At 39.6% G+C, this 26,393-nt stretch overlaps 5 protein-coding genes across 5 annotated transcripts in view; all 5 read left to right on the forward strand.

Annotated features, from left to right (window-relative positions):
* The window catches only part of LOC134840456 (proteasome subunit beta type-7-like), a 287,503-nt gene that overhangs the window by 64,495 nt on the left and 196,615 nt on the right, over positions 1-26,393 (forward strand). The window lies entirely within an intron of this gene.
* LOC134839230 (DNA-directed RNA polymerase, mitochondrial-like) lies at positions 1,443-3,757 on the forward strand. The gene has a single exon (XM_063854710.1). It carries the CDS (start codon positions 2,586-2,588, stop codon positions 3,711-3,713), a length of 1,128 nt encoding a protein of 375 aa, XP_063710780.1. The 5' UTR covers positions 1,443-2,585; the 3' UTR covers positions 3,714-3,757.
* Positions 12,529-13,656, forward strand: LOC134839759 (DNA-directed RNA polymerase, mitochondrial-like). Its single transcript, XM_063855382.1, has one exon. It carries the CDS (start codon positions 12,529-12,531, stop codon positions 13,654-13,656), a length of 1,128 nt encoding a protein of 375 aa, XP_063711452.1.
* LOC134839760 (tudor domain-containing protein 3-like) lies at positions 15,840-17,252 on the forward strand. The gene has a single exon (XM_063855383.1). The coding sequence runs from the start codon at positions 15,840-15,842 to the stop codon at positions 17,250-17,252; it is 1,413 nt and encodes a 470-aa protein (XP_063711453.1).
* Positions 19,572-23,660, forward strand: LOC134839401 (DNA-directed RNA polymerase, mitochondrial-like). The gene has a single exon (XM_063854935.1). It carries the CDS (start codon positions 19,633-19,635, stop codon positions 23,596-23,598), a length of 3,966 nt encoding a protein of 1,321 aa, XP_063711005.1. The 5' UTR covers positions 19,572-19,632; the 3' UTR covers positions 23,599-23,660.

The raw sequence follows: 26,393 nt of genomic DNA on the forward strand, positions 1-26,393 counted from the left end.
ATGTGTACATGAAAAAATTAGTTTTAGTGACAACGAACCGAGTTACTTCTCGCAAAAATGAAGAGCTCAACGAAAGCCAGAAGGTCGAGAAATCGAGACGATCCAAAAAACTGAATAAAACAAAGGATGGTGATCTTGCGTCAAGCAATAAGAAGAGAAAAGATGCTACAGTGTTTGTCCAACAGGAAGATATGGAAAAGGCTAAGATCTCCATCAATGAAGCTCAGAAAAGGTTGAAAAGATTGCCGCCGTTTGACGAGAAAATTCTGAATGAAGCACGAGACATTCTAAACGAGACGGCTTTTTCAAGCCACCAAAGGAAAACTTACAGTTATTGCTCGGGGCTGGTTAAAAAAACTGAAAATATTTTCAAGAAAGCTCAAATTGGTTTGCAAACGTGTGCCATGACAAACATGTTACCTCTAGCATTGCCGAGTATTCAGAAAGCTTTAAGTACCCTGGGAAATACTAAGAAGAAGATTAAAAGCATCGATCCGACGTTTGACTTGTCATATTTCGATTCTCCGAACTTCCATCACGTCATCACTCAGTTCATCCGGGCCGTGACGCGAGGTGACCCTAGACGCGCGTATGCTGACTGGGCTGTTAAAATGATGTACACCTCGGAATTCAAACCCACGACTGATTTGCTAATGGCTGTTTTGATTTTGCTCGACAAAATTGGGGAACCGCCAAACCATGTGATAGTGAAAGTGACGCTTGAAAAGTTTGTCAAAGTAGTTTCGGAGGCTGACGCCATAACGCTGCACGAAATCAGTGCGTTTAGCAAAAATGACTTGAAATTATTTTTCGGTCAAATTGTGCCTCGGCTGCAAGAGATTTACGAGAAAAGTGGCGAGATTGTTTTTGACGAGAAGTTCACGAGCAAGTTGCCTACTGATGATAAATTGGGCTCTTTGTTCAGTGCTGACCAAGTTTTGTACAGCATGCTGCCAAGTGACGATAGGTGCATCCCGTTGAACTCAGAAAAAGTTCCCCCTCAACTTGACCTGTCCGATATAATTTCACATGAGGAGCTAGTAGATAACATGCACCGACAGCTGGGACGGGAGTCCAAAATTAATGTCACCATGGATTCTCTGGAAACTTCCACAATACCGCTGTCAACAAATGCAGCCAGCTGTGCGGCAACAAAAAACGACAACCAGGCTCTGAATGTAGAACTGGAGACGATTTTAGACTCGTGGAGGGAAGCGCTCTACAAAGCGATTGTAGAAGAGCTTCATTCTAGGAAGAGCTCAACTGACATTTCGAAAGACATTTTTCAAATTCTACAAGTTTTGGATTTGAAAATTTTGATCGAGCAATTGATCAATATCGCATTTTCAGTTGGAGGCAAAGATAGTTCTGTTCCTTTCCATGAGTTGTATCGAGAAATTGAACAGTATCTGTTTAATAGCTACTACCACCAGTATCTACGGTATTTTCAGTACATTGAAAAAATTGAACAAATTTACCCCCAATATGCTAAAATGTTCTATGATCGAAACGTTGCTACTAAAATGACGGCTAGTGATTTATGGCTCGAACTGCAGAATAAAAATTCAGACTTGGGTCCCGGCGTCCATGCCTTTCCTGAACCTTGGCCCAAAAAAATGTGCCATGATGTCTCGCAGTTTCTTGTTCATTTGATGCTCAAAAAACTTCAGCTTCCGTTCAGCTTTGTGGAGAAGTTTCTAAGCAAGCAAACTGAACAATCGCTTCAAGATGCTGGGTTGTTTTACCTCTCGAGTAAAAATGGTTCCATTGGCTGGACAATGGTACCCTGTTTTTCTTGTCGCTACATCTCAACTATGCCCAAAGGATTCAGTGACAAGAAAAACCTAAATTCAATGCATACGCACATACATCTGTCTCCTCATGAATATTTTGCCAAGTTGGTTCGCAAATTGAATCGCGGAAAAGTTGTGATGTTATCCACTTCAGTTCCTTCGTTGGTACCCCCAGTTCCTTGGGTCAGCCAGAATCACGGCGGCTACCTTTCAAGTCCCGCCATGTTCATGAGAGATAGCAGAGATGACACTTCTCTTGCCAATATGACTGACTTCAAGCGGAAAATTGCGGCGGGCAATTCGGATGTGATGAATTTTCTGGACAGCGTGTTCACGTTTTCGTCGGTTCCTTGGAAAATCAACAAGAATGTTTTAGACGTTGTAATGCATTTGTTTCGCTCAGGTGGAAATTTAGACCTGGAGATTTCACTGTCGGAAGACGAATGCGAGAAGTACTACCTTGAAAACGAACCCTGGGCTGAGGAAGATGATCTTAATCCTTATCTTAAACAGTGCTTAATGAGAAAGGTGATTAGGGAAAACTTTTCTCTACGGATGACGCTTTTGTACCAACTGAGCATTGCAAATTTAGTCAAAGATGAGAAGGCATTTTGGTTGCCCAGCAATATTGACTTCAGAGGACGATGCTACGACATCCCACCTGTTTTCAACCATATTTGTGACGATTGAACCCGCGCCCTGTTCTTGTTTGCTCAGGGGAAACCTCTTGATCCCAAAGGATTAACTTGGCTGAAGCTTCACTTAGCTAATTTGACAGGAGAATGCAAAAAAATGGCGTATGAAGAGCGACTTGGCTTCATCGACGCACATCTGCCTCTAATTCTGGACTCTGCTCGAAATCCTTTGGCCGGATTGAAATGGTGGACAACATTAGATGAACCTTTTCAAGCTCTTGCTGCTTGTTGTGAACTTTCGAAAGCGACCAAGTTAGCTAACCCCGAAGATTTCATATGTCATTTGCCGGTACATCAAGACGGGTGCTGCAACGGGTTGCAACACTATGCAGCATTGGGACGTGACGTAAGCGGTGCCAAAAGCGTGAACGTTTTACCCTCTGAAGTCCCTCAAGATGTGTACGGAGCCGTGTGCGATATTGTGCTGGAGAAGATCCGGAAAGAAAAGCGGGATGACTGTCGGGACATTGCGGAACTGGTAGAGCCATTGGTTAACCGAAAGGTCGTCAAGCAGACTGTGATGACTCAAGTTTATGGCGTCACTTATTATGGAGGCATTTTGCAAATAAGAGCCCGCTTAAAGGAAACCGAAGCCCTTGATTCGAAGGAACTGTCACTGGCGACCTCATATGTTACTAATCTTGTCTTCGCGAGTATTGGAGATCTTTTTGTGTCGACTGGAAAGATCAAAACCTGGCTCAGAGAAATCGCAAATGAAATTGCCAAGGCCGGGTTGCCAGTTCAATGGGTGACTCCTTTAGGCCTGCAAGTCATTCAAAGTTACACCAAGCGTATGTCAAATAAAAACTTCATCAACAGTCCGACGAATAACATGGCGACGTTAAATATAGTTAGAACTCCGGCGGCTGCTAAACACAAGAACGCTTTTCCGCCAAACTACATCCACAGCTTGGACGCAACTCACATGTTGTTGACAGCTCGCTCTTGTTTCAAACAAGGAGTCACTTTTGCCCACGTGCATGATTGTTTTTGGACGCATGCGTGTGATGTTGATGACATGAACAAAATATGTCGCGAAGAGTTTATAAACCTACATAAACTGCCGCTATTAGAGAATTTCGCGGACTTCGTGACTAATAATTTGCTGCCTGTTATAAAAGACGATAGGCGAAAAGACAGACTGACAAAATTATTGAAAAATATTCCCCCAGTGGGTGATTTGGACATGGAAGAGGTGAAGAAGTCCGTTTTCTTCTTCTCCTAGTCAAAATTACTGGTTCTGTATCCTTTAATGAAAATTTAGAGTTATTCGTGTGTTTTTTCTTGTGAGGAAGCTACATTTTAGCATGCAACACTTACACGCCAGTAAGTTTCTTCGGAGACGAGTTTTCAATTGTTGGAAATTTAGCTTTTTCAATTCATTTTTGTTTGGTTACCCTTGCGAATAGCTAGTATTGTAATGGGTTACTTTTTCCCTTAAACAAATTTGCTAACAGAAGGGCGAAAATGAGAAATCGTAAATGTAGATGGTTTCTATGTAAATGTTGAATATATGTATCTGGTTAACTGAACTTGGAAAAGCAAGTTCGAAAATTCACAATCGCCCTCGCAGGCCCTCATTAAAAATGAAAAAAGTGAAGATAGTTCTTTTGACTTTTTTAGTTACTCGGCTAAGTAAATTAATAAATTACATAATTAGTTTACTGGAGATAGAGTTATTTTTTTTTGTTTTACGCTATTCAGGTTTAAAGTTTCAGAATACTAAAGAAAAAACTTACGTTTTGTGTTTTGTTTGTAAATGTTTTAAGGTTGCTGCTAGCATTCGTTCGTGTTTTTTGTGCTTATTTAATGTCGGCTTCATTTCCAAGCACTTATTTTAGGGCTAATGGTTCATTACACTTGCGAAGCAATGTGTTATTGTACGAAATTTCTTTTTTTCCCAACTTAAGTCGCAAATATTGTTGCGGCGACTAAGTCGCAATTTTTGTTGCGACTTAAAACAACAATATTTGCTGCGTCGAATTTGCTGAATCGAATTAATTGGCAATAAGATATTTTGATATATTTTTTGTACCTTTGAAACTTAGTTGCACCTTTACAGCTTATTGATAACATGTGCTTTGACATTCGAATAGTTATAAATTTACACAGTTGATGCATTTTTAATTCATGAAGTGAAACGAAGAAAGCTATTTGTCGCAAACAACATAACAATAATGCAATCTCGATTTCAGAAATTTTCTAGCTTAATATATCTCGCAAGTTTTTGAAATGCATAATTTATACATAATGTGGCTTTATCATTTGCATTTTTTTGCATGCAAAATTGTATCATTTTGTGTTTGATGCTACTTTTGCCGCACCGAATTGGCAATTTATTAGCACATGTAGCTGCATTATTGGTGGCTAGTTCTTGGGGGTTTTAAGCATCCGTGGTTGAATGGTTAGTGCGTGAGACTCAAATTTGCTGGGTCGCAGATTTCGCTAAATCAAGTTTTGCTAAGTCTCGAGTTTTTGCAAATTCGAGGCTTATTTATATTTTTCTTATGTCAATTGATAGAGCTGCTTTTTGGTCGTGTTCTTGCAAGTGCTTGCGAAGCGCAGCTTCGCCTCTGTGTAAAATATTGTTTTCATATTTTGTAGTTTTGGATGCAAGTTCTCGACACTAATTTGAAACAACTTGTTTTGTATTTTTTTGTAAGACTGTGGTCGGAAAGTTCTGTGCTGTTTGCACAGTAACCGGCTATCCTTGCCTTTTTTGATTTTTTGTGGGGTTTTGTCATTTATTTGCTGAATCTATTTTCTCTCAAATAACTAATATGGTGCACTTAAAGGTATTTTGTTGGCCTAGAGTGGATGTTTGCAATACAATTTTTTGTTATCAATTTTCTTTTTTTTTAGTTAACCAGCCAGAGGCAACCCGAAGATGAATTCTTTAAGGATAACTAAGCTATGGCTATGCTACAAGTGCTCAACTTGTAAGTTGCACTGCACACGCGGAACCCGCAATCATTTGATTGTTGGGCACCATCACTAAAGATGCGGCACAACGCCAAATTCTCCATTTTTTGAAATTTTTTGGCTACGAGGTTCCGGTTGAAAATGTTGGCTTAATTTCCCCACATTTTCCATCTATTTCTTTATTCATCTAATTGCAACAAATAGCCTATATTGTAATGATTGTTTTTTGGCTTCGTGATATTTTCCCAACCTTTCGATTTCAATTCGAATCAGATTTGAATTTTTTTCTTTGTTTTCCTGTTGATCATTTTTACATCTTCAGTGGTACGAAGCTCGGCTTCGCTTCTGTGTTTAAGTGGCGTATATCTCTTAATCCTATGGAAAAAGCTTGTTACGTTGGCGAGGCCCTATCACCGGTCAAAATTTCATCATAATCAGGCTTTTTTGAGTGTTCGTAGGTCAATTCTGTTTGTATTTGCAGATAAAATGCCTCCAAGTTTGTCATTATTGAAAACTTCATTCAATTTGAAGCCTTCAATCTTTGATGACTTGAAAGGAGCTCAAAATGATCATAAAACATCAATACTGATCGACGAGTTAGTCCTGAATGAGAAAATTACTGAAGTGGTATCAAAAGACAGCAGAGAGCATCCGTGGGCGAATTCCAACGAAGACTCTTCGAAGAAAAGTTCGTCTCTCAGAAAAGGACCTGTTGGGTTTATGGTTCTCAGTGTGCGAAATACAGCGGCACCAAAAGTAAGTCCAGAAAACAATTTCGCCCCGCGAATGCTGAAAGTTTCGGTGAGTGATGGGTATCACACATATCACTTAATTGAAGTCGAACCGATAAAATTATTAAGCGTCGATACAGCTCCAGGAACGAAAATTATTTTAACAGGGGACTTGACTGTTCGAAATAATTTGGTTCTTATAAAAGCGGCTAATGTCCAATTTGTCGGAGGTCGGGTTGAGGAGATGTATGAAAAGTGGGTTGTCACCAAAGATTTCAACACGAAAGCGATTCGTGATACTGGTGCGCCAAAATTTGTGCCTTTTGGACGTGCAATTGATAATGTGAAAATAGACAAACAGGGAAAAGGCGATACGAAAGAGGAAGAAAGTGCTGAGAAAACTGAAACCGATGCCAAATTTGGGGCGGTTCGTGATCAAAATTTAGAGGCTGTAAAACAACTTAAAACTGAGCAGAAAGGTCTAACTAGTGGAGCTACAGCTCAATTGCCTTCGAGTGATTTTTTCCATTCCAAGAAAAAAGAGCCTCAAAATGGTGCTACTAGCAGTGGTACTACAGTAACAATGGGAAATACACCAGCACCGGATCCCTTTGCCGACGATCCATTTGGAGGACCTCGCGGTGGTAGGGGTGGCCGAGGAGGTCGGCGCGGACGAAAAGGTTCTGATGCCGAGTATGACGAAGGACCTGACGACGCGAAGTTTAAAGCGCCGTCTCAACAGGCGTCGCTTTTTGACATCATTCAAAACAAAATTGACGACATGACAGTCCAGGACATTGAGTTTTCGGATCCGAATCCGCGACCGATGGCACCTGTATCGACACGACTCGGACCAAGCTCGGTTCGTAATGGAGATACTCGTTCGGGAACTTACGAAAGAGGCGGACAACGAGCAGGAAGAGGATACAGAAATGAACGAAATTTTAACGAGGGAAGTTACGGAGGTGACCGGGGACCAAACGGCCAACGGGTTTCGCAACGAGGCCGTGGGCGAGGTAATTTTGAAGATCAAAGGACCAGAGGCGATAGAAACTCAAACAACGGTTACGATCGGAACAACAATCAGGGTGGCCAGAATATACAAAGAAATCAATATCAACACGTCGACGGGTTAGTCGAATTGATTATTTTTATTCGGTTGTTTTAAATACTTAAACGCTGTCTCTCTTGATGCAGAGAGATTAATTTAAAAAGAGTAGTCGGTTGCTGCTCAAGTACCACAGAATATTCTGACCACCTTTTTAACCTTAGTTTTTTTTCTCAAGGTGAATTTTTTGATCCACAGATTATAATATGCTTATAAGTAACTTAATCAACTATTTATATCTTATATTTATCTTATATCTGTGAATTTCGTCTTTTTATTGTTCCGACCATTGAAACTGGGGAGGAACTTTGCATTCGGGTGTGTTTTAGTTTTTTTGTTTTCCTAGAAAAATCAGGTACCACAAATAATGATCGGATTGGGTTGAATGATATATAATTTTAAAGCCATTACGTTTGTAATTCGAACCGCATTAAAGAAATATTTCCCAGTGTCGAGAAAAAGCGGTTTGAAATTTTTGATTTTTCGTCATATTTTGAGCGAATGATCAGGCATACAACAGCTTAATTAGGTCAAATTTAAGCCCTAAAAACTTAATTTTAAGCTTATAGAGTTTTAAGCTCCATTTTGTGAATCAATAACTTCAAAAAAAAAGATTTTTTTGTTTTTCTAGTCAATTTTCTAAGAAAAAAATAACGTCTAATTTGCCTATATTACTATGAATTTCAAATATGCCTAAAATAAAGTTTTACATCAGACTTTTTTTTATCACCCTACGCTCAAGAAACTTCACTAATATGAAAAAAAGCTTTTTCTCGTAGTTATTCGAAGTCTACAGTCGGAACATTCTGTGCTTCTTGCACAGTAACCGGCTATCCTTGTTTAAAACCGTGCTTAGAACGAAAAGACGAAGAGATTTAAATTTACAATCAAGTTAACTTCGGTACAAAATTTTCACGTGAATTGAACAATTCTGGTCTTTCAATGCCTTTCTTGGGAACTTCCAAATTTCGTATTGAAAGTATAGAAAACCCTACAAACATTTTTTAATCTTTTTTTTTTGAAAAATATGGATAATTGAATTTTTATTTGAAAGTTTTCCAGATTTGAAAAAGATGATCAATGAGCAGGTTCAAGCTTCAATTCTTAATTTTTTTAAAGCAACACTCAAAAAGTACTCGTATGAAACACTGCTGACGCCTGAGTTTTGCAAGCGTTATCAAATCGGAACATTGATATTTTACTTTTCAGTGAAACGTATCTAATCGCTTATTACCGAATCATTCTTATTCGTAACTCAATTAGTTTTCGAACCAAGCTATCAATGGTTCAGTTATTCGGTTAAAGATGTTACCGGTGGACATTACAATGTGCAGCGATGGATAATATCTGCGGGCTACACATTCCGCATTAGACCAAGAACTCATATTGATTACGAAATAGCAAATTCCTTCAATATCAAAAACGCACCTCCAACTTTAGATGGTCCCCTTGTTGTTTTTCATCGAGACGTACAAACGTTTTGCTTCACATAGTTTTTTTTTCAACATTTAATTTTTTTCGAGTTTTCTTATGTTTGAGTTGCATCGCAAGTGGGGCGAAGTTCTGCTTCGCCTCTGTGTAACATTAAATTAAACTAGTTCGAACAGTTTTGATGGCTCGTTCTTTTATCACTCGGACTTCTACTGTTTCACAAATTAACAATTAATAGAACGCTAATTTTTCAATTCTAATTCTGGTAATAGCCGCATGCTGAGCGGCACGCATGCAAGTAGGCTGGTCCCCGTTTGAAACGTATGATCCAGTAAGGCGGGATCGAGCATATTTGAGAGCAGTAATGGAGCGGGATAGCGTAGTATGGGGCACGCTCTTCATAACCATTAGCTCCGGAGCTCGAATCTAGCAGTCGCCATAAGATTGTTTAAATGACCTAATTCTTTTCAATAGGAAGTTTCATATTTTTGGGCATTTATAGAGCTATTTTTTGCCTTTTTTCGCATTACGAGGCCAAACTGTGCATTTTGTGAATTGTAAGCGGATTCCGCAACAAGGACGCGCCATTTGTTCTTCTTTTGTTCATTCATTTCCTTTGATCGTTCCAACCAAATTTAACATGTTTAAAGACTTGTCACTGGAATCCAGGAACATACAGACACAAAATTGTGCGCCTATCCAGTGCACAGTTTGGCCTCGTAATGCGCCTCTTGGTAAGAACTTTATCGCAGTCTTGACTTATTTGCGCTTATGAGGTATGTTCTGCCAGTGAAGCGCTTAAGCTATATTTTGTATCAAGTCGTCTGCTGAAACTTTGCTCCAGCTGGTAAGAGTCAGTTATGCTCAAGCTTATAATTTTAGCCATGCCAGCTTTGATGGAAAGATTTTTTGGCTAAGCGATACGGATAGTTTTAAATCATTTTAGTATTTTCAGGTTGATGGGTTTTGTTTTTGAGAGCCGACTTCTGTTGTAGTTAGAACTGCTGCCAATGATTCGTGCCTACCTGGGCTTACGAAGCTCGTCTGAATTTTCGATCCAAAATGGGCACCTTCTCCGCAATTTTCCTCTGACTAGCAGGAGAACCATTCAAAGACGCTTAAAACACGATGATGATGACCCTAAACTGAACATCAAATCCAGAGGAAACAAGAGTCAAAAGGTCAGCGCTGGCATCCGCTCGGTGAAAGAAAACAAATCTGAAGATTTAAAGCTAAGTTTTTATGACAAGAATCGGGTATTGGATGTGTACATGAAAAAATTAGTTTTAGTGACAACGAACCGAGTTACTTCTCGCAAAAATGAAGAGCTCAACGAAAGCCAGAAGGTCGAGAAATCGAGACGATCCAAAAAACTGAATAAAACAAAGGATGGTGATCTTGCGTCAAGCAATAAGAAGAGAAAAGATGCTACAGTGTTTGTCCAACAGGAAGATATGGAAAAGGCTAAGATCTCCATCAATGAAGCTCAGAAAAGGTTGAAAAGATTGCCGCCGTTTGACGAGAAAATTCTGAATGAAGCACGAGACATTCTAAACGAGACGGCTTTTTCAAGCCACCAAAGGAAAACTTACAGTTATTGCTCGGGGCTGGTTAAAAAAACTGAAAATATTTTCAAGAAAGCTCAAATTGGTTTGCAAACGTGTGCCATGACAAACATGTTACCTCTAGCATTGCCGAGTATTCAGAAAGCTTTAAGTACCCTGGGAAATACTAAGAAGAAGATTAAAAGCATCGATCCGACGTTTGACTTGTCATATTTCGATTCTCCGAACTTCCATCACGTCATCACTCAGTTCATCCGGGCCGTGACGCGAGGTGACCCTAGACGCGCGTATGCTGACTGGGCTGTTAAAATGATGTACACCTCGGAATTCAAACCCACGACTGATTTGCTAATGGCTGTTTTGATTTTGCTCGACAAAATTGGGGAACCGCCAAACCATGTGATAGTGAAAGTGACGCTTGAAAAGTTTGTCAAAGTAGTTTCGGAGGCTGACGCCATAACGCTGCACGAAATCAGTGCGTTTAGCAAAAATGACTTGAAATTATTTTTCGGTCAAATTGTGCCTCGGCTGCAAGAGATTTACGAGAAAAGTGGCGAGATTGTTTTTGACGAGAAGTTCACGAGCAAGTTGCCTACTGATGATAAATTGGGCTCTTTGTTCAGTGCTGACCAAGTTTTGTACAGCATGCTGCCAAGTGACGATAGGTGCATCCCGTTGAACTCAGAAAAAGTTCCCCCTCAACTTGACCTGTCCGATATAATTTCACATGAGGAGCTAGTAGATAACATGCACCGACAGCTGGGACGGGAGTCCAAAATTAATGTCACCATGGATTCTCTGGAAACTTCCACAATACCGCTGTCAACAAATGCAGCCAGCTGTGCGGCAACAAAAAACGACAACCAGGCTCTGAATGTAGAACTGGAGACGATTTTAGACTCGTGGAGGGAAGCGCTCTACAAAGCGATTGTAGAAGAGCTTCATTCTAGGAAGAGCTCAACTGACATTTCGAAAGACATTTTTCAAATTCTACAAGTTTTGGATTTGAAAATTTTGATCGAGCAATTGATCAATATCGCATTTTCAGTTGGAGGCAAAGATAGTTCTGTTCCTTTCCATGAGTTGTATCGAGAAATTGAACAGTATCTGTTTAATAGCTACTACCACCAGTATCTACGGTCTTTTCAGTACATTGAAAAAATTGAACAAATTTACCCCCAATATGCTAAAATGTTCTATGATCGAAACGTTGCTACTAAAATGACGGCTAGTGATTTATGGCTCGAACTGCAGAATAAAAATTCAGACTTGGGTCCCGGCGTCCATGCCTTTCCTGAACCTTGGCCCAAAAAAATGTGCCATGATGTCTCGCAGTTTCTTGTTCATTTGATGCTCAAAAAACTTCAGCTTCCGTTCAGCTTTGTGGAGAAGTTTCTAAGCAAGCAAACTGAACAATCGCTTCAAGATGCTGGGTTGTTTTACCTCTCGAGTAAAAATGGTTCCATTGGCTGGACAATGGTACCCTGTTTTTCTTGTCGCTACATCTCAACTATGCCCAAAGGATTCAGTGACAAGAAAAACCTAAATTCAATGCATACGCACATACATCTGTCTCCTCATGAATATTTTGCCAAGTTGGTTCGCAAATTGAATCGCGGAAAAGTTGTGATGTTATCCACTTCAGTTCCTTCGTTGGTACCCCCAGTTCCTTGGGTCAGCCAGAATCACGGCGGCTACCTTTCAAGTCCCGCCATGTTCATGAGAGATAGCAGAGATGACACTTCTCTTGCCAATATGACTGACTTCAAGCGGAAAATTGCGGCGGGCAATTCGGATGTGATGAATTTTCTGGACAGCGTGTTCACGTTTTCGTCGGTTCCTTGGAAAATCAACAAGAATGTTTTAGACGTTGTAATGCATTTGTTTCGCTCAGGTGGAAATTTAGACCTGGAGATTTCACTGTCGGAAGACGAATGCGAGAAGTACTACCTTGAAAACGAACCCTGGGCTGAGGAAGATGATCTTAATCCTTATCTTAAACAGTGCTTAATGAGAAAGGTGATTAGGGAAAATTTTTCTCTACGGATGACGCTTTTGTACCAACTGAGCATTGCAAATTTAGTCAAAGATGAGAAGGCATTTTGGTTGCCCAGCAATATTGACTTCAGAGGACGATGCTACGACATCCCACCTGTTTTCAACCATATTTGTGACGATTGAACCCGCGCCCTGTTCTTGTTTGCTCAGGGGAAACCTCTTGGTTCCAAAGGATTAACTTGGCTGAAGCTTCACTTAGCTAATTTGACAGGAGAATGCAAAAAAATGGCGTATGAAGAGCGACTTGGCTTCATCGACGCACATCTGCCTCTAATTCTGGACTCTGCTCGAAATCCTTTGGCCGGATTGAAATGGTGGACAACATTAGATGAACCTTTTCAAGCTCTTGCTGCTTGTTGTGAACTTTCGAAAGCGACCAAGTTAGCTAACCCCGAAGATTTCATCTGTCATTTGCCGGTACATCAAGACGGGTGCTGCAACGGGTTGCAACACTATGCAGCATTGGGACGTGACGTAAGCGGTGCCAAAAGCGTGAACGTTTTACCCTCTGAAGTCCCTCAAGATGTGTACGGAGCCGTGTGCGATATTGTGCTGGAGAAGATCCGGAAAGAAAAGCGGGATGACTGTCGGGACATTGCGGAACTGGTAGAGCCATTGGTTAACCGAAAGGTCGTCAAGCAGACTGTGATGACTCAAGTTTATGGCGTCACTTATTATGGAGGCATTTTGCAAATAAGAGCCCGCTTAAAGGAAACCGAAGCCCTTGATTCGAAGGAACTGTCACTGGCGACCTCATATGTTACTAATCTTGTCTTCGCGAGTATTGGAGATCTTTTTGTGTCGACTGGAAAGATCAAAACCTGGCTCAGAGAAATCGCAAATGAAATTGCCAAGGCCGGGTTGCCAGTTCAATGGGTGACTCCTTTAGGCCTGCAAGTCATTCAAAGTTACACCAAGCGTATGTCAAATAAAAACTTCATCAACAGTCCGACGAATAACATGGCGACGTTAAATATAGTTAGAACTCCGGCGGCTGCTAAACACAAGAACGCTTTTCCGCCAAACTACATCCACAGCTTGGACGCAACTCACATGTTGTTGACAGCTCGCTCTTGTTTCAAACAAGGAGTCACTTTTGCCCACGTGCATGATTGTTTTTGGACGCATGCGTGTGATGTTGATGACATGAACAAAATATGTCGCGAAGAGTTTATAAACCTACATAAACTGCCGCTATTAGAGAATTTCGCGGACTTCGTGACTAATAATTTGCTGCCTGTTATAAAAGACGATAGGCGAAAAGACAGACTGACAAAATTATTGAAAAATATTCCCCCAGTGGGTGATTTGGACATGGAAGAGGTGAAGAAGTCCGTTTTCTTCTTCTCCTAGTCAAAATTACTGGTTCTGTATCCTTTAATGAAAATTTAGAGTTATTCGTGTGTTTTTTCTTGTGAGGAAGCTACATTTTAGCATGCAACACTTACACGCCAGTAAGTTTCTTCGGAGACGAGTTTTCAATTGTTGGAAATTTAGCTTTTTCAATTCATTTTTGTTTGGTTACCCTTGCGAATAGCTAGTATTGTAATGGGTTACTTTTTCCCTTAAACAAATTTGCTAACAGAAGGGCGAAAATGAGAAATCGTAAATGTAGATGGTTTCTATGTAAATGTTGAATATATGTATCTGGTTAACTGAACTTGGAAAAGCAAGTTCGAAAATTCACAATCGCCCTCGCAGGCCCTCATTAAAAATGAAAAAAGTGAAGATAGTTCTTTTGACTTTTTTAGTTACTCGGCTAAGTAAATTAATAAATTACATAATTAGTTTACTGGAGATAGAGTTATTTTTTTTTGTTTTACGCTATTCAGGTTTAAAGTTTCAGAATACTAAAGAAAAAACTTACGTTTTGTGTTTTGTTTGTAAATGTTTTAAGGTTGCTGCTAGCATTCGTTCGTGTTTTTTGTGCTTATTTAATGTCGGCTTCATTTCCAAGCACTTATTTTAGGGCTAATGGTTCATTACACTTGCGAAGCAATGTGTTATTGTACGAAATTTCTTTTTTTCCCAACTTAAGTCGCAAATATTGTTGCGGCGACTAAGTCGCAATTTTTGTTGCGACTTAAAACAACAATATTTGCTGCGTCGAATTTGCTGAATCGAATTAATTGGCAATAAGATATTTTGATATATTTTTTGTACCTTTGAAACTTAGTTGCACCTTTACAGCTTATTGATAACATGTGCTTTGACATTCGAATAGTTATAAATTTACACAGTTGATGCATTTTTAATTCATGAAGTGAAACGAAGAAAGCTATTTGTCGCAAACAACATAACAATAATGCAATCTCGATTTCAGAAATTTTCTAGCTTAATATATCTCGCAAGTTTTTGAAATGCATAATTTATACATAATGTGGCTTTATCATTTGCATTTTTTTGCATGCAAAATTGTATCATTTTGTGTTTGATGCTACTTTTGCCGCACCGAATTGGCAATTTATTAGCACATGTAGCTGCATTATTGGTGGCTAGTTCTTGGGGGTTTTAAGCATCCGTGGTTGAATGGTTAGTGCGTGAGACTCAAATTTGCTGGGTCGCAGATTTCGCTAAATCAAGTTTTGCTAAGTCTCGAGTTTTTGCAAATTCGAGGCTTATTTATGTTTTTCTTATGTCAATTGATAGAGCTGCTTTTTGGTCGTGTTCTTGCAAGTGCTTGCGAAGCGCAGCTTCGCCTCTGTGTAAAATATTGTTTTCATATTTTGTAGTTTTGGATGCAAGTTCTCGACACTAATTTGAAACAACTTGTTTTGTATTTTTTTGTAAGACTGTGGTCGGAAAGTTCTGTGCTGTTTGCACAGTAACCGGCTATCCTTGCCTTTTTTGATTTTTTGTGGGGTTTTGTCATTTATTTGCTGAATCTATTTTCTCTCAAATAACTAATATGGTGCACTTAAAGGTATTTTGTTGGCCTAGAGTGGATGTTTGCAATACAATTTTTTGTTATCAATTTTCTTTTTTTTTAGTTAACCAGCCAGAGGCAACCCGAAGATGAATTCTTTAAGGATAACTAAGCTATGGCTATGCTACAAGTGCTCAACTTGTAAGTTGCACTGCACACGCGGAACCCGCAATCATTTGATTGTTGGGCACCATCACTAAAGATGCGGCACAACGCCAAATTCTCCATTTTTTGAAATTTTTTGGCTACGAGGTTCCGGTTGAAAATGTTGGCTTAATTTCCCCACATTTTCCATCTATTTCTTTATTCATCTAATTGCAACAAATAGCCTATATTGTAATGATTGTTTTTTGGCTTCGTGATATTTTCCCAACCTTTCGATTTCAATTCGAATCAGATTTGAATTTTTTTCTTTGTTTTCCTGTTGATCATTTTTACATCTTCAGTGGTACGAAGCTCGGCTTCGCTTCTGTGTTTAAGTGGCGTATATCTCTTAATCCTATGGAAAAAGCTTGTTACGTTGGCGAGGCCCTATCACCGGTCAAAATTTCATCATAATCAGGCTTTTTTGAGTGTTCGTAGGTCAATTCTGTTTGTATTTGCAGATAAAATGCCTCCAAGTTTGTCATTATTGAAAACTTCATTCAATTTGAAGCCTTCAATCTTTGATGACTTGAAAGGAGCTCAAAATGATCATAAAACATCAATACTGATCGACGAGTTAGTCCTGAATGAGAAAATTACTGAAGTGGTATCAAAAGACAGCAGAGAGCATCCGTGGGCGAATTCCAACGAAGACTCTTCGAAGAAAAGTTCGTCTCTCAGAAAAGGACCTGTTGGGTTTATGGTTCTCAGTGTGCGAAATACAGCGGCACCAAAAGTAAGTCCAGAAAACAATTTCGCCCCGCGAATGCTGAAAGTTTCGGTGAGTGATGGGTATCACACATATCACTTAATTGAAGTCGAACCGATAAAATTATTAAGCGTCGATACAGCTCCAGGAACGAAAATTATTTTAACAGGTGACTTGACTGTTCGAAATAATTTGGTTCTTATAAAAGCGGCTAATGTCCAATTTGTCGGAGGTCGGGTTGAGGAGATGTATGAAAAGTGGGTTGTCACCAAAGATTTCAACACGAAAGCGATTCGTGATACTGGTGCGCCAAAATTTGTGCCTTTTGGACGTGCAATTGATAATGTGAAAATAGACAAACAGGGAAAAGGCGATACGAAAGAGGAAGAAAGTGCTGAGAAAACTGAAACCGATGCCAAATTTGGGGCGGTTCGTGATCAAAATTTAGAGGCTGTAAAACAACTTAAAACTGAGCAGAAAGGTCTAACTAGTGGAGCTACAGCTCAATTGCCTTCGAGTGATTTTTTCCATTCCAAGAAAAAAGAGCCTCAAAATGGTGCTACTAGCAGTGGTACTACAGTAACAATGGGAAATACACCAGCACCGGATCCCTTTGCCGACGATCCATTTGGAGGACCTCGCGGTGGTAGGGGTGGCCGAGGAGGTCGGCGCGGACGAAAAGGTTCTGAAGCCGAGTATGACGAAGGACCTGACGACGCGAAGTTTAAAGCGCCGTTTCAACAGGCGTCGCTTTTTGACATCATTCAAAACAAAATTGACGACATGACAGTCCAGGACATTGAGTTTTCGGATCCGAATCCGCGACCGATGGCACCTGTATCGACACGACTCGGACCAAGCTCGGTTCGTAATGGAGATACTCGTTCGGGAACTTACGAAAGAGGCGGACAACGAGCAGGAAGAGGATACAGAAATGAACGAAATTTTAACGAGGGAAGTTACGGAGGTGACCGGGGACCAAACGGCCAACGGGTTTCGCAACGAGGCCGTGGGCGAGGTAATTTTGAAGATCAAAGGACCAGAGGCGATAGAAACTCAAACAACGGTTACGATCGGAACAACAATCAGGGTGGCCAGAATATACAAAGAAATCAATATCAACACGTCGACGGGTTAGTCGAATTGATTATTTTTATTCGGTTGTTTTAAATACTTAAACGCTGTCTCTCTTGATGCAGAGAGATTAATTTAAAAAGAGTAGTCGGTTGCTGCTCAAGTACCACAGAATATTCTGACCACCTTTTTAACCTTAGTTTTTTTTCTCAAGGTGAATTTTTTGATCCACAGATTATAATATGCTTATAAGTAACTTAATCAACTATTTATATCTTATATTTATCTTATATCTGTGAATTTCGTCTTTTTATTGTTCCGACCATTGAAACTGGGGAGGAACTTTGCATTCGGGTGTGTTTTAGTTTTTTTGTTTTCCTAGAAAAATCAGGTACCACAAATAATGATCGGATTGGGTTGAATGATATATAATTTTAAAGCCATTACGTTTGTAATTCGAACCGCATTAAAGAAATATTTCCCAGTGTCGAGAAAAAGCGGTTTGAAATTTTTGATTTTTCGTCATATTTTGAGCGAATGATCAGGCATACAACAGCTTAATTAGGTCAAATTTAAGCCCTAAAAACTTAATTTTAAGCTTATAGAGTTTTAAGCTCCATTTTGTGAATCAATAACTTCAAAAAAAAAGATTTTTTTGTTTTTCTAGTCAATTTTCTAAGAAAAAAATAACGTCTAATTTGCCTATATTACTATGAATTTCAAATATGCCTAAAATAAAGTTTTACATCAGACTTTTTTTTATCACCCTACGCTCAAGAAACTTCACTAATATGAAAAAAAGCTTTTTCTCGTAGTTATTCGAAGTCTACAGTCGGAACATTCTGTGCTTCTTGCACAGTAACCGGCTATCCTTGTTTAAAACCGTGCTTAGAACGAAAAGACGAAGAGATTTAAATTTACAATCAAGTTAACTTCGGTACAAAATTTTCACGTGAATTGAACAATTCTGGTCTTTCAATGCCTTTCTTGGGAACTTCCAAATTTCGTATTGAAAGTATAGAAAACCCTACAAACATTTTTTAATCTTTTTTTTTGAAAAATATGGATAATTGAATTTTTATTTGAAAGTTTTCCAGATTTGAAAAAGATGATCAATGAGCAGGTTCAAGCTTCAATTCTTAATTTTTTTAAAGCAACACTCAAAAAGTACTCGTATGAAACACTGCTGACGCCTGAGTTTTGCAAGCGTTATCAAATCGGAACATTGATATTTTACTTTTCAGTGAAACGTATCTAATCGCTTATTACCGAATCATTCTTATTCGTAACTCAATTAGTTTTCGAACCAAGCTATCAATGGTTCAGTTATTCGGTTAAAAATGTTACCGGTGGACATTACAATGTGCAGCGATGGATAATATCTGCGGGCTACACATTCCGCATTAGACCAAGAACTCATATTGATTACGAAATAGCAAATTCCTTCAATATCAAAAACGCACCTCCAACTTTAGATGGTCCCCTTGTTGTTTTTCATCGAGACGTACAAACGTTTTGCTTCACATAGTTTTTTTTCAACATTTAATTTTTTTCGAGTTTTCTTATGTTTGAGTTGCATCGCAAGTGGGGCGAAGTTCTGCTTCGCCTCTGTGTAACATTAAATTAAACTAGTTCGAACAGTTTTGATGGCTCGTTCTTTTATCACTCGGACTTCTACTGTTTCACAAATTAACAATTAATAGAACGCTAATTTTTCAATTCTAATTCTGGTAATAGCCGCATGCTGAGCGGCACGCATGCAAGTAGGCTGGTCCCCGTTTGAAACGTATGATCCAGTAAGGCGGGATCGAGCATATTTGAGAGCAGTAATGGAGCGGGATAGCGTAGTATGGGGCACGCTCTTCATAACCATTAGCTCCGGAGCTCGAATCTAGCAGTCGCCATAAGATTGTTTAAATGACCTAATTCTTTTCAATAGGAAGTTTCATATTTTTGGGCATTTATAGAGCTATTTTTTGCCTTTTTTTCGCATTACGAGGCCAAACTGTGCATTTTGTGAATTGTAAGCGGATTCCGCAACAAGGACGCGCCATTTGTTCTTCTTTTGTTCATTCATTTCCTTTGATCGTTCCAACCAAATTTAACATGTTTAAAGACTTGTCACTGGAATCCAGGAACATACAGACACAAAATTGTGCGCCTATCCAGTGCACAGTTTGGCCTCGTAATGCGCCTCTTGGTAAGAACTTTATCGCAGTCTTGACTTATTTGCGCTTATGAGGTATGTTCTGCCAGTGAAGCGCTTAAGCTATATTTTGTATCAAGTCGTCTGCTGAAACTTTGCTCCAGCTGGTAAGAGTCAGTTATGCTCAAGCTTATAATTTTAGCCATGCCAGCTTTGATGGAAAGATTTTTTGGCTAAGCGATACGGATAGTTTTAAATCATTTTAGTATTTTCAGGTTGATGGGTTTTGTTTTTGAGAGCCGACTTCTGTTGTAGTTAGAACTGCTGCCAATGATTCGTGCCTACCTGGGCTTACGAAGCTCGTCTGAATTTTCGATCCAAAATGGGCACCTTCTCCGCAATTTTCCTCTGACTAGCAGGAGAACCATTCAAAGACGCTTAAAACACGATGATGATGACCCTAAACTGAACATCAAATCCAGAGGAAACAAGAGTCAAAAGGTCAGCGCTGGCATCCGCTCGGTGAAAGAAAACAAATCTGAAGATTTAAAGCTAAGTTTTTATGACAAGAATCGGGTATTGGATGTGTACATGAAAAAATTAGTTTTAGTGACAACGAACCGAGTTACTTCTCGCAAAAATGAAGAGCTCAACGAAAGCCAGAAGGTCGAGAAATCGAGACGATCCAAAAAACTGAATAAAACAAAGGATGGTGATCTTGCGTCAAGCAATAAGAAGAGAAAAGATGCTACAGTGTTTGTCCAACAGGAAGATATGGAAAAGGCTAAGATCTCCATCAATGAAGCTCAGAAAAGGTTGAAAAGATTGCCGCCGTTTGACGAGAAAATTCTGAATGAAGCACGAGACATTCTAAACGAGACGGCTTTTTCAAGCCACCAAAGGAAAACTTACAGTTATTGCTCGGGGCTGGTTAAAAAAACTGAAAATATTTTCAAGAAAGCTCAAATTGGTTTGCAAACGTGTGCCATGACAAACATGTTACCTCTAGCATTGCCGAGTATTCAGAAAGCTTTAAGTACCCTGGGAAATACTAAGAAGAAGATTAAAAGCATCGATCCGACGTTTGACTTGTCATATTTCGATTCTCCGAACTTCCATCACGTCATCACTCAGTTCATCCGGGCCGTGACGCGAGGTGACCCTAGACGCGCGTATGCTGACTGGGCTGTTAAAATGATGTACACCTCGGAATTCAAACCCACGACTGATTTGCTAATGGCTGTTTTGATTTTGCTCGACAAAATTGGGGAACCGCCAAACCATGTGATAGTGAAAGTGACGCTTGAAAAGTTTGTCAAAGTAGTTTCGGAGGCTGACGCCATAACGCTGCACGAAATCAGTGCGTTTAGCAAAAATGACTTGAAATTATTTTTCGGTCAAATTGTGCCTCGGCTGCAAGAGATTTACGAGAAAAGTGGCGAGATTGTTTTTGACGAGAAGTTCACGAGCAAGTTGCCTACTGATGATAAATTGGGCTCTTTGTTCAGTGCTGACCAAGTTTTGTACAGCATGCTGCCAAGTGACGATAGGTGCATCCCGTTGAACTCAGAAAAAGTTCCCCCTCAACTTGACCTGTCCGATATAATTTCACATGAGGAGCTAGTAGATAACATGCACCGACAGCTGGGACGGGAGTCCAAAATTAATGTCACCATGGATTCTCTGGAAACTTCCACAATACCGCTGTCAACAAATGCAGCCAGCTGTGCGGCAACAAAAAACGACAACCAGGCTCTGAATGTAGAACTGGAGACGATTTTAGACTCGTGGAGGGAAGCGCTCTACAAAGCGATTGTAGAAGAGCTTCATTCTAGGAAGAGCTCAACTGACATTTCGAAAGACATTTTTCAAATTCTACAAGTTTTGGATTTGAAAATTTTGATCGAGCAATTGATCAATATCGCATTTTCAGTTGGAGGCAAAGATAGTTCTGTTCCTTTCCATGAGTTGTATCGAGAAATTGAACAGTATCTGTTTAATAGCTACTACCACCAGTATCTACGGTCTTTTCAGTACATTGAAAAAATTGAACAAATTTACCCCCAATATGCTAAAATGTTCTATGATCGAAACGTTGCTACTAAAATGACGGCTAGTGATTTATGGCTCGAACTGCAGAATAAAAATTCAGACTTGGGTCCCGGCGTCCATGCCTTTCCTGAACCTTGGCCCAAAAAAATGTGCCATGATGTCTCGCAGTTTCTTGTTCATTTGATGCTCAAAAAACTTCAGCTTCCGTTCAGCTTTGTGGAGAAGTTTCTAAGCAAGCAAACTGAACAATCGCTTCAAGATGCTGGGTTGTTTTACCTCTCGAGTAAAAATGGTTCCATTGGCTGGACAATGGTACCCTGTTTTTCTTGTCGCTACATCTCAACTATGCCCAAAGGATTCAGTGACAAGAAAAACCTAAATTCAATGCATACGCACATACATCTGTCTCCTCATGAATATTTTGCCAAGTTGGTTCGCAAATTGAATCGCGGAAAAGTTGTGATGTTATCCACTTCAGTTCCTTCGTTGGTACCCCCAGTTCCTTGGGTCAGCCAGAATCACGGCGGCTACCTTTCAAGTCCCGCCATGTTCATGAGAGATAGCAGAGATGACACTTCTCTTGCCAATATGACTGACTTCAAGCGGAAAATTGCGGCGGGCAATTCGGATGTGATGAATTTTCTGGACAGCGTGTTCACGTTTTCGTCGGTTCCTTGGAAAATCAACAAGAATGTTTTAGACGTTGTAATGCATTTGTTTCGCTCAGGTGGAAATTTAGACCTGGAGATTCCACTGTCGGAAGACGAATGCGAGAAGTACTACCTTGAAAACGAACCCTGGGCTGAGGAAGATGATCTTAATCCTTATCTTAAACAGTGCTTAATGAGAAAGGTGATTAGGGAAAACTTTTCTCTACGGATGACGCTTTTGTACCAACTGAGCATTGCAAATTTAGTCAAAGATGAGAAGGCATTTTGGTTGCCCAGCAATATTGACTTCAGAGGACGATGCTACGACATCCCACCTGTTTTCAACCATATTTGTGACGATCGAACCCGCGCCCTGTTCTTGTTTGCTCAGGGGAAACCTCTTGGTTCCAAAGGATTAACTTGGCTGAAGCTTCACTTAGCTAATTTGACAGGAGAATGCAAAAAAATGGCGTATGAAGAGCGACTTGGCTTCATCGTCGCACATCTGCCTCTAATTCTGGACTCTGCTCGAAATCCTTTGGCCGGATTGAAATGGTGGACAACATTAGATGAACCTTTTCAAGCTCTTGCTGCTTGTTGTGAACTTTCGAAAGCGACCAAGTTAGCTAACCCCGAAGATTTCATATGTCATTTGCCGGTACATCAAGACGGGTGCTGCAACGGGTTGCAACACTATGCAGCATTGGGACGTGACGTAAGCGGTGCCAAAAGCGTGAACGTTTTACCCTCTGAAGTCCCTCAAGATGTGTACGGAGCCGTGTGCGATATTGTGCTGGAGAAGATCCGGAAAGAAAAGCGGGATGACTGTCGGGACATTGCGGAACTGGTAGAGCCATTGGTTAACCGAAAGGTCGTCAAGCAGACTGTGATGACTCAAGTTTATGGCGTCACTTATTATGGAGGCATTTTGCAAATAAGAGCCCGCTTAAAGGAAACCGAAGCCCTTGATTCGAAGGAACTGTCACTGGCGACCTCATATGTTACTAATCTTGTCTTCGCGAGTATTGGAGATCTTTTTGTGTCGACTGGAAAGATCAAAACCTGGCTCAGAGAAATCGCAAATGAAATTGCCAAGGCCGGGTTGCCAGTTCAATGGGTGACTCCTTTAGGCCTGCAAGTCATTCAAAGTTACACCAAGCGTATGTCAAATAAAAACTTCATCAACAGTCCGACGAATAACATGGCGACGTTAAATATAGTTAGAACTCCGGCGGCTGCTAAACACAAGAACGCTTTTCCGCCAAACTACATCCACAGCTTGGACGCAACTCACATGTTGTTGACAGCTCGCTCTTGTTTCAAACAAGGAGTCACTTTTGCCCACGTGCATGATTGTTTTTGGACGCATGCGTGTGATGTTGATGACATGAACAAAATATGTCGCGAAGAGTTTATAAACCTACATAAACTGCCGCTATTAGAGAATTTCGCGGACTTCGTGACTAATAATTTGCTGCCTGTTATAAAAGACGATAGGCGAAAAGACAGACTGACAAAATTATTGAAAAATATTCCCCCAGTGGGTGATTTGGACATGGAAGAGGTGAAGAAGTCCGTTTTCTTCTTCTCCTAGTCAAAATTACTGGTTCTGTATCCTTTAATGAAAATTTAGAGTTATTCGTGTGTTTTTTCTTGTGAGGAAGCTACATTTTAGCATGCAACACTTACACGCCAGTAAGTTTCTTCGGAGACGAGTTTTCAATTGTTGGAAATTTAGCTTTTTCAATTCATTTTTGTTTGGTTACCCTTGCGAATAGCTAGTATTGTAATGGGTTACTTTTTCCCTTAAACAAATTTGCTAACAGAAGGGCGAAAATGAGAAATCGTAAATGTAGATGGTTTCTATGTAAATGTTGAATATATGTATCTGGTTAACTGAACTTGGAAAAGCAAGTTCGAAAATTCACAATCGCCCTCGCAGGCCCTCATTAAAAATGAAAAAAGTGAAGATAGTTCTTTTGACTTTTTTAGTTACTCGGCTAAGTAAATTAATAAATTACATAATTAGTTTACTGGAGATAGAGTTATTTTTTTTTGTTTTACGCTATTCAGGTTTAAAGTTTCAGAATACTAAAGAAAAAACTTACGTTTTGTGTTTTGTTTGTAAATGTTTTAAGGTTGCTGCTAGCATTCGTTCGTGTTTTTTGTGCTTATTTAATGTCGGCTTCATTTCCAAGCACTTATTTTAGGGCTAATGGTTCATTACACTTGCGAAGCAATGTGTTATTGTACGAAATTTCTTTTTTTCCCAACTTAAGTCGCAAATATTGTTGCGGCGACTAAGTCGCAATTTTTGTTGCGACTTAAAACAACAATATTTGCTGCGTCGAATTTGCTGAATCGAATTAATTGGCAATAAGATATTTTGATATATTTTTTGTACCTTTGAAACTTAGTTGCACCTTTACAGCTTATTGATAACATGTGCTTTGACATTCGAATAGTTATAAATTTACACAGTTGATGCATTTTTAATTCATGAAGTGAAACGAAGAAAGCTATTTGTCGCAAACAACATAACAATAATGCAATCTCGATTTCAGAAATTTTCTAGCTTAATATATCTCGCAAGTTTTTGAAATGCATAATTTATACATAATGTGGCTTTATCATTTGCATTTTTTTGCATGCAAAATTGTATCATTTTGTGTTTGATGCTACTTTTGCCGCACCGAATTGGCAATTTATTAGCACATGTAGCTGCATTATTGGTGGCTAGTTCTTGGGGGTTTTAAGCATCCGTGGTTGAATGGTTAGTGCGTGAGACTCAAATTTGCTGGGTCGCAGATTTCGCTAAATCAAGTTTTGCTAAGTCTCGAGTTTTTGCAAATTCGAGGCTTATTTATATTTTTCTTATGTCAATTGATAGAGCTGCTTTTTGGTCGTGTTCTTGCAAGTGCTTGCGAAGCGCAGCTTCGCCTCTGTGTAAAATATTGTTTTTCATATTTTGTAGTTTTGGATGCAAGTTCTCGACACTAATTTGAAACAACTTGTTTTGTATTTTTTTGTAAGACTGTGGTCGGAAAGTTCTGTGCTGTTTGCACAGTAACCGGCTATCCTTGCCTTTTTTGATTTTTTGTGGGGTTTTGTCATTTAATTGCTGAATCTATTTTCTCTCAAATAACTAATATGGTGCACTTAAAGGTATTTTGTTGGCCTAGAGTGGATGTTTGCAATACAATTTTTTGTTATCAATTTTCTTTTTTTTTAGTTAACCAGCCAGAGGCAACCCGAAGATGAATTCTTTAAGGATAACTAAGCTATGGCTATGCTACAAGTGCTCAACTTGTAAGTTGCACTGCACACGCGGAACCCGCAATCATTTGATTGTTGGGCACCATCACTAAAGATGCGGCACAACGCCAAATTCTCCATTTTTTGAAATTTTTTGGCTACGAGGTTCCGGTTGAAAATGTTGGCTTAATTTCCCCACATTTTCCATCTATTTCTTTATTCATCTAATTGCAACAAATAGCCTATATTGTAATGATTGTTTTTTGGCTTCGTGATATTTTCCCAACCTTTCGATTTCAATTCGAATCAGATTTGAATTTTTTTCTTTGTTTTCCTGTTGATCATTTTTACATCTTCAGTGGTACGAAGCTCGGCTTCGCTTCTGTGTTTAAGTGGCGTATATCTCTTAATCCTATGGAAAAAGCTTGTTACGTTGGCGAGGCCCTATCACCGGTCAAAATTTCATCATAATCAGGCTTTTTTGAGTGTTCGTAGGTCAATTCTGTTTGTATTTGCAGATAAAATGCCTCCAAGTTTGTCATTATTGAAAACTTCATTCAATTTGAAGCCTTCAATCTTTGATGACTTGAAAGGAGCTCAAAATGATCATAAAACATCAATACTGATCGACGAGTTAGTCCTGAATGAGAAAATTACTGAAGTGGTATCAAAAGACAGCAGAGAGCATCCGTGGGCGAATTCCAACGAAGACTCTTCGAAGAAAAGTTCGTCTCTCAGAAAAGGACCTGTTGGGTTTATGGTTCTCAGTGTGCGAAATACAGCGGCACCAAAAGTAAGTCCAGAAAACAATTTCGCCCCGCGAATGCTGAAAGTTTCGGTGAGTGATGGGTATCACACATATCACTTAATTGAAGTCGAACCGATAAAATTATTAAGCGTCGATACAGCTCCAGGAACGAAAATTATTTTAACAGGGGACTTGACTGTTCGAAATAATTTGGTTCTTATAAAAGCGGCTAATGTCCAATTTGTCGGAGGTCGGGTTGAGGAGATGTATGAAAAGTGGGTTGTCACCAAAGATTTCAACACGAAAGCGATTCGTGATACTGGTGCGCCAAAATTTGTGCCTTTTGGACGTGCAATTGATAATGTGAAAATAGACAAACAGGGAAA

The sequence above is a fragment of the Symsagittifera roscoffensis genome, chromosome 2 (assembly GCF_963678635.1).
Source record: "Symsagittifera roscoffensis chromosome 2, txSymRosc1.1, whole genome shotgun sequence".
NCBI lineage: Eukaryota > Metazoa > Xenacoelomorpha > Acoela > Convolutidae > Symsagittifera > Symsagittifera roscoffensis.